General features: G+C 42.0%; 1 protein-coding gene across 1 annotated transcript; it reads left to right on the top strand.

Annotated features, from left to right (window-relative positions):
* Nucleotides 1-2,402: 2,402 nt before the first annotated feature.
* LOC148017718 (cytochrome P450 CYP72A616-like) lies at nt 2,403-5,680 on the top strand. The gene is made up of 5 exons (XM_087661430.1): nt 2,403-2,826; nt 3,315-3,538; nt 3,827-4,068; nt 4,224-4,605; nt 5,081-5,680. The coding sequence occupies exons 1-5, from the start codon at nt 2,532-2,534 to the stop codon at nt 5,507-5,509; spliced, it is 1,572 nt and encodes a 523-aa protein (XP_087517556.1). The 5' UTR covers nt 2,403-2,531; the 3' UTR covers nt 5,510-5,680.
* The last annotated feature ends 2,175 nt before the right edge of the window (nt 5,681-7,855 follow it).

Here is a 7,855-nt window from a genome sequence, read left to right as displayed (position 1 = left end):
TAGGCTACCATCGAGGTCATAACCGGGCGTTCACTTGGTAGCATTTCTACGAGGAGGGACTCATCACGGAGGAGCAATATAATCGTGCCATGATGATTCCACAATTAGAAGAGGTATGTTTTATTTTTTACATGAAAAGTATAGGTAACTCTAATTTATTGTTTGTAATGGTATTTATATAGCTTAATCCTTTGTGTAGGCAAACCCTGATGCAGTTGAGGATAGCGAAGGGGGGATTAGTAGTACCGGCACCGGCACCGGCACCGGCACCGGTGGTGGTAGCGATGATGATGCCTCTTCTGAGGAGATGTAGAGGAGCCCCATGCATGCATGCGTCCCCTTGGCTTGTAGTTTTCATTTTTGATATGTATTACTTTCAGCTAGTGCTTGCGACCATGGCCATGCTTGAGGTCACAAGCACTAGAACTCATCATGCAAAAATGTTTCATCTATATATATGAAATTTCGTGTTCTACATACATTGTTTTGTTTTCAGTATAAAAATCTTCGAAATAATCTTTCTCTGTTTTCCCTGAGCATACAATTTGATATTGATACCTCTATTTTGCACGTCTATCAGCGCGTCTAAATTGTAGTAAAAATGCTTGTCTATTATCATAAAAAATTTGCAGAGTACACGCCTTTTTAGACACGCAGTTACACGCATGTATAGATGCAGAAAATGAATATATCTATATTTTTATAAATATGATTATATATTTACGGAGCGTGTCAATATGCGCGTGTAAGTTTCACTATGAGCGCGCTTTTAGACGCGAAATTTTAGACGCGACAGTAGACACGATAATAAATGCGCCCGTCATTTTTTAACACAGTTCAAATATTGCGTCTACAAGCGCGTCTATGGAGCCTTTTTGTTGTAGTGTAAATAAGTAAAGATATAATCCATGTTTGTGGATGTGTGACAAGGTTGAGGCATTAGGATTAAGCCTCAGCTCATCCTTGTTTGTACGTTTTAGTGTGTTCTTATTGCTTTCTACATGAAAAATGGCATACAAATGAACCCTACACCTATGCAAAGCCTACCTAGGAAGTCACTCATCTTAAGCTTATCACTACTTAGGAGAATGTAGGACTTACAACCTTGGTCCACCATTCTAAAGTACTGGATTTCAGAAATTAAGATCAAAGGAGCTCCATGGTATCAGTTACCATGGCAAGATGCTATCTCTTGTCCTCAGCAGCTGAAGATATCCATCCCGCAATTGGATGTGGCACAAGCTTTGGTGGCAAATTGGCAGAAACTCCTGTTGAATGTTGAATGGTCATCTAGGGGACCAAGACAAGGTGACACTTCCTTGAGTAGGAGTATTTGGCTATCCCCCTTTGCCTATGGCCCTGCCCTTTTACCAATCCACTGGAAGCCCAAGCTTGCAAAGGCCATTCATGAGAAAGGCATCAAGATCTGGGATGACATTTGGAACAAGAATAGCAACTCATGGGTGAGAGTTGAGGAAGCTCAAGAGAGGTTTCTCCTTTTAGATAAGGAAAATGATTTTTTGGTTGCAGTCTTGCAACATATGAAAGTGGAGTGGCCTTCATTAGTTGTTAAAAGAGATGACTCATGGTTGAAGGACCTTGTTTCCTTAACAGGCAAGCGGTTGAGTCATTGTAGATTATCTAGAGACATCTGCTCTGTGTCTCTTGCTATCTACATGAATCTACAAGCTAAATGGAAAAAGGAATCCCCTTTGGCAAGAGTGGATACATGGAAGAGGCGCATTGGCAAAGTCTGGAGAGCAATGCCGTTGCACAGATGCAATGTTATGAGATGGCGGCTGATGCATAAAAAGCTCCTGTTACGAGCTAGACTGGCTAGAAGATTCCAAATCTCCTCTCTCTATCCATTTTGTGGAAGATCTGATGAGACAGAGAAACTCCTATTTTGGGATTGTTTGCATGTCTCCCATGTTTGGAAAAAAGTCAAAAGGTGGCTCAAGGAAGCAAATTTGGTTGACAATTTCAGCATGTCAGTGGCTTTGTTTGCTAACCAAGCTTCGTTGGATGAGAGCACGTGGAAGCTAGTTGCGCTCATAACTGATGTAGCTTTAAAGTTTGTCTGGGTTCATAGAAACAACTACTTGTTCAGGTCTCAAGGTAGGATCAAGCTTGACAGTGCCATTCATGTATTGAAGATTGAGTTTTTGTCTATTGTGGATGTCCTGAAATTCAAGCATTGGATTTTTAAGTTGTTCCATAAGAAGTTGAGGGATATGGCCTAGTGCCACATGGCATCTAATTGATGATGTATGTAATTACTTATTTGATTCGCTTTGAATATAATACGCATTACAAAAAAAATACAAAACAATTAGTAGTAAGATATATAGTGTAGATGCTGCAATAGTGTTTGAATAAGTTGAAGTTCGGACTCACCTTGAAAGTTCAACACTTATCACCATAGAGGGCCCCGGGGGGGCGTGTTCACTATAAGGTATGGGGGATGGGGGCAGCGTGATCGATATGACCGATCTCCAGCAGCTCGATCTGTGAAGCACTGGTAATATAATATGGAAGAACATGAGATGAGGCAGGCCGCCTTCTCTTCTGTGCTGGTCTTGGTCGCTACGGCCTTCTTCTATGCCGCCTGGAAGCTCCTGCCCGCCTTCTGGCTCAGGCCCCTCCGCATCAAGCGAGCCTTCGAGGCCCAGGGCATCCGATGCCTGCCCTTCCGCCTCCCACGTGGCAACCAGCCGGAGCTCGTCTCCCTCTTCCAGGCCGCGCGCGCGAGTCCCATGCGCGAGATCTCCCATGACATCGCCCACCGCACCCTCCCTCACCTCCACCACTGGTCCAAGCTCTACGGTGAGTACTCTTCCAGCTTCTTGTTCCATTATCACTCAATTCCCATTCTTGAGTCTCTGTGACTGCTCGATTCAAGGACGTTTCTTGTACCGATTGACCGTAACAAATTAGCTGCTAATTACAAGTAACATAAATCCTCCTACCATAGCTGGCAATTGACGGAAATCTCTCATTGCATTGAACTGATGAGAGATAGTTAGCCTCATACAGTTGTACTGTGAATTGAGGACAACTCATCGACGCATTAAACTAATTGGGTCCTGAGGAATTCCCTCGATTGCATTTTGTAGAGGTAAGCCTTCCAAAATCTCAGCTGTGGTAATTTCTCCTGAACAATTTCTGACACTGGCTGTGTACTGTCTTAACAGTAAACACGCCGGTTGAGAAAACAGTGCCTATGTAATCAATTGACACAGCAATTAAACTTTGCCAGTTGGTCACCTTTCACATCTTGCCATGTCTTGTGTTGTGCTTTTGCTGCTGAGCAGGTGACTTCTTTGTATTCTGGCTTGGACCACAACCCCGAGTTTTTCTTACAGAACCTGATCAAGCCAGAGAAGTTTTCTCAACCAAGTTTGGGTATTACACAAAGCCAGGGAGAAGGCCTGATACTGATGACTTGGCAGGCAATAGCCTTGTGAACTTAGACGGCGAGCAATGGGCACACCGTCGACGCATAATGACTCCAGCCTTTTTCCTCGAGAAGGTCAAGGTAGGGTTCTTGCATGTGGGCTTTACTGTTTACTTGCATTCAAATGCACAAAAATAACAGCTTATTAGGTTCTCAAAACTGTGGAACAAGCTCTCTGTCACTTTGCAAGAGGACTGCAGGGGCATTCTGAGGATCAGGCTCAGGCCGTCTCACATGGCCATGCTGCCTCACATTGATCTTGTTCCCAGCAGGCAACAATGGGCCCCACTTATGTGGCTGAATGGACTTTTTTGAGGGTCAAGCTTACGATTGGCATGGCACTTTCGCTCATCATCTTGTTGTGTGCAGGCTATGGCTCCAACTATGGCTGCCTGCACTACCTCTATGATGGAGCAATGGGCGAGTCGAGTGGACAAAGGGGAATCAGAGATCGATGCATTTGAGGAATTTCGAAACTTAACCGGAGATATCATTGCCCACACTGCATTCGGAAGCAGCTTTGCAGAAGGCAAGCAAGTGTTTGAGCTGCAGCATGAACAACAGATTCTTATAGATAAAATATCACGCACCATCTACATCCCTGGTTCAAGGTCAGGAACCCTGTGCCCATTTTTTGACAAGGGGCAACTTAATGATAGTGTAGAGTTGGTGTGACTGGATAGCCTGAAGTAGTTGAGGGTGGTATACCATGTGCAGATTCAATCTGATGCCAGTAATTGAAACATATATGTGCCTGTTTGAGCAGATTTTTACCAACTGCATTTAATCGCCATCGGTGGAAGCTGAACAGGAAGATAGTCAGTATACTTAGGCAGCTTGTTGAGAAGCGATTCGAAGCAAGCAGAACTGGAAGCATGTCTGGTCACGATCTTCTTGGGCTTCTGATAGCTGCAAATGCTGGACAACAGCAGGGAAGTCAGAAGAACCTGACTATGGGGATCGACGATATTATTGATGAGTGTAAGATCTTCTTCTTTGCTGGGCATGAGACCACATCGACATTGTTAACATGGGCATTTCTATTGTTGGCAACCAACCCTGAATGGCAGGAGCGGGCAAGAGAGGAAGTGCATGTTGTTTGTGGGATGGAGCCACCATCAGCTGAGTCGATCAATCGCCTGAAAATTGTGAGTAACACAGCACATTCATCTCCAATCGTTTTCATGGATAACAAGTTACAAGGCTACATGTGTAGTCAAATCATTCAGTGAGTTGTACTCTGATGTCTCTGACTGGTACTTTCACCAAGATTGAAATATATTCTGCGAGCTCCGATGACTCCATTTATGGAATCTGAGCTGCATATGCTGGAATATTTCTTGCACTTTATTGTCAATCCTCTTAGGTCTACCTTTGGCTCTGCCGACAAAAGTCTGAGCAGAGTCTAATTAGTTCTTTATGGGTCTTGTTTCACCCAAGTTCAATCTCCAAGTTAACTGCAAATGAGACATAATGACTGTCCGAATGATGTTTTTGGCTCACATATTAGCTACGCCATTAATCGACGGGAGGAAAGGAATCTTATCAAGAAGCTTTCAATAAGGTGGTTCAATAACTTTCCATCAGCTGAAGCTGGTGCTGTGTGTTTTTGCTTGGTTGCAGGTAACCATGGTGTTGAATGAAACACTGCGGTTATACCCTCCTGTGGTAAGCGTGCTAAGGAAGGCACCCACAGACCTGCAGCTTGGCAAGAATATTGTAGTCCCTGCAGGGACTGTGCTAATTGCGCCGGTCATTGCATGGCACCATGACAAGAGGTATTGGGGCCCTGATGCGTTAGAGTTTCGACCTGAGCGGTTCGAGGGTGGGGTGGGGACGGCAAGCAGCGTGCCCCATGCCTTCATGCCATTCTCGATGGGGCCCCGCAGCTGCATTGGGCAGACCTTGGCCATGCTGGAAGGCAAGGTGGTGCTATCGACCATCCTGCAACGCTACCGCTTCCGCCTCTCCCCCAACTACCGCCATGCACCCTCTGTTGTCCTCACCTTGCAGCCTCAGTATGGCATGCCACTTATATTTGAAACGCTCTGACTCTACTTCTGTAACTAGTTTATATCACAGCAAGCAATACATACTCAAAGCTAATATGTACCTTTAATCTTTATCTTTATGTATACTGTACTATGATACATGGTACTATATATATATATATATATATATATATATATATATATATATATATATATATATATAAATTAATAATAGACGAATCCACAAAACCTAATACCCAAACCTAGATGTAAATTATAGGATAACTCCGAGCCTACCAAACTCGCAAATAGAATGATGCATGAAAGGGACCTCAAATAATATTATTAGAGAGCAACCCCAAACTACTGCATGGGGGAGTAATATTAATAGTCACTCAAGGTTCCATGCCTATTGTGCCATTTGAATCTTATAGGCCCATTTATGGGTTTTGCAATACTTTAGACTTTCGTATAATTTTTTTAACTTTTTATTAGCAATAGATGCATGTTAATTAAATTAAGATTTAGATTATTAAAATGTATGACGTAGTAACCATTGTACTAATCATTTCATGTTTAATCCTTTTCTTGAGTTTTTAAAATATCAACTCTTGATTGTGTGGTTTTTTGTGGAATCTCTATTTTTGTTGCATGATAGAATTTGATTCTTTTGTTAATTCATCCGGTATCTTGTCCATTAATTATGGTCTAATTTTTCTAATTAGTTCAAGTTCTAAGGGCGACTAAATATTTGTAACTTATTTTTAAATCCCATTTCATAATCTTTTTATTTTTTAAAGATTGTCCAATTTGTCTCGAACTTTACATCTTTAATTATAGGGTCTCTTAATAGAAAATTTTCACTTCTCACTATTATCCATAACAAACAATTTCTATGTAATTTTTCTTTAAAAATAATGTATGCATCAATTTGAAATTTTTTTTGTAATTAAGAATAAAAGGAAACAACTTTCAAAAACTATAATAAAAATGACCATAGAATTAGATTCACAATAAGGAACATTGTTTGAGATTTTTTCTAATGATAATTTTATAAAATTTCCAAGTATCTTTTAAAGTGAAAATACATGGGACAGCTTGTACTTCTCGTATTATGTTTGGACACTTAGATTTGTTATTCTTAATCGAGGATGATCTCGTAACTTCCACACATCTCTGCAATGCTATGATGTCATAGGATGAAGTAAGGAATAAAGAATAGAAAGACAACAATTTGCTCTTGATGGAGTACGATCTTGTTTGTATACCCATGTGTATTGGATTCGTTGAGTCCCTTTTTTTGGCCACACACACCCCTCCCCCCTTGGGAAGGCATTGTTGTGATAGGGTTTTGGGAGGGGGGGGTGTGTGTGCGTGTGTGGGCGGGGGGGGGGGGGGGGGGGGGGGGGAGTGAAGTGAGTACACATGAAGAGAGGTTCTAAGCCAGTAAATCCATCAGTGGCCTATTATAGGGATGTAGGACATCTTGATCCCTAGCACAATACCCTATTGTTGGGGCTATTTCCCAAAGCTTTGAGACGAGAAATCGGAGATAACCTTGTTGTAGGACAAAGCCCTATTGTACACAGGCTTTATGCAACCAAAAAAGCTTCAAGAGGGGGGGAGGGTGTCATGTATCACACTCCCAACACTCACCTATAGCTTTACCAAGAGGGGGGGGGGGGGTGTCATGTATCACACTCCCAACACTCACCTATAGCTTTACCAAGAGGGGGGGGGGGGAGGGGGGAAGTGAAGTGAGGACACATGAAGAGAGGTTCTAAGCCACTAAATCCATCAGTGGCCTATTATAGGGATGTAGGACTTCTTGATCCCTAGCAGAATACCCTATATGTGGCATATAGTGGTGCCATCAATTGGTAATGTCACAAAGCAACAATAAGCCGCGAATCCTATGAAATCCATGTATGGATGAATCACATGAATTCAGTCCTATTCTGGGTTGCTTATGAACCCTTTTTTCATCTTCATACATCATTCTACACATACATGAGAATGAAGGCCTTCAAACGCATCAAATCATATCACCATTTTATAAGAAGTGCTCAAGTATGAGAAGAAAGTGTTTCCCCTATTGTATTATATTGTAGCATTGAATTATAGCATCAAACTCTCACACTTTAGGTGAAAAAGACCCCAAAGATTTGTTCTTCAAGCATCCCTCTTGTATGACAACTCTTGCCTTTTTTCTCTCTCATATTCAAGCTTTTTTTTAAATTACTTAATGATCACGATTGATAGTAGCAGTAGTGCTACCTTGTAAAATTGTATATTACAGTAGAGTATTCTCCATAAAACCCTCATGTTTGATGTTAAGAACTTTAGCACATTGCTGTCAAGATTGTGGGAGAGAAGGAAGGAGTCTCACTTGTAGCTTTCTTGCTTG

The sequence above is a fragment of the Lygodium microphyllum genome, chromosome 21, assembly GCF_053477565.2.
Source record: "Lygodium microphyllum isolate KBCC chromosome 21, Lygodium_microphyllum_v1.1.10, whole genome shotgun sequence".
Lineage (NCBI taxonomy): Eukaryota > Viridiplantae > Streptophyta > Polypodiopsida > Schizaeales > Lygodiaceae > Lygodium > Lygodium microphyllum.
The sequence above is the reverse complement of the archived record's forward strand: the minus strand, read 5'-3'. Positions and strand labels throughout refer to the sequence as shown.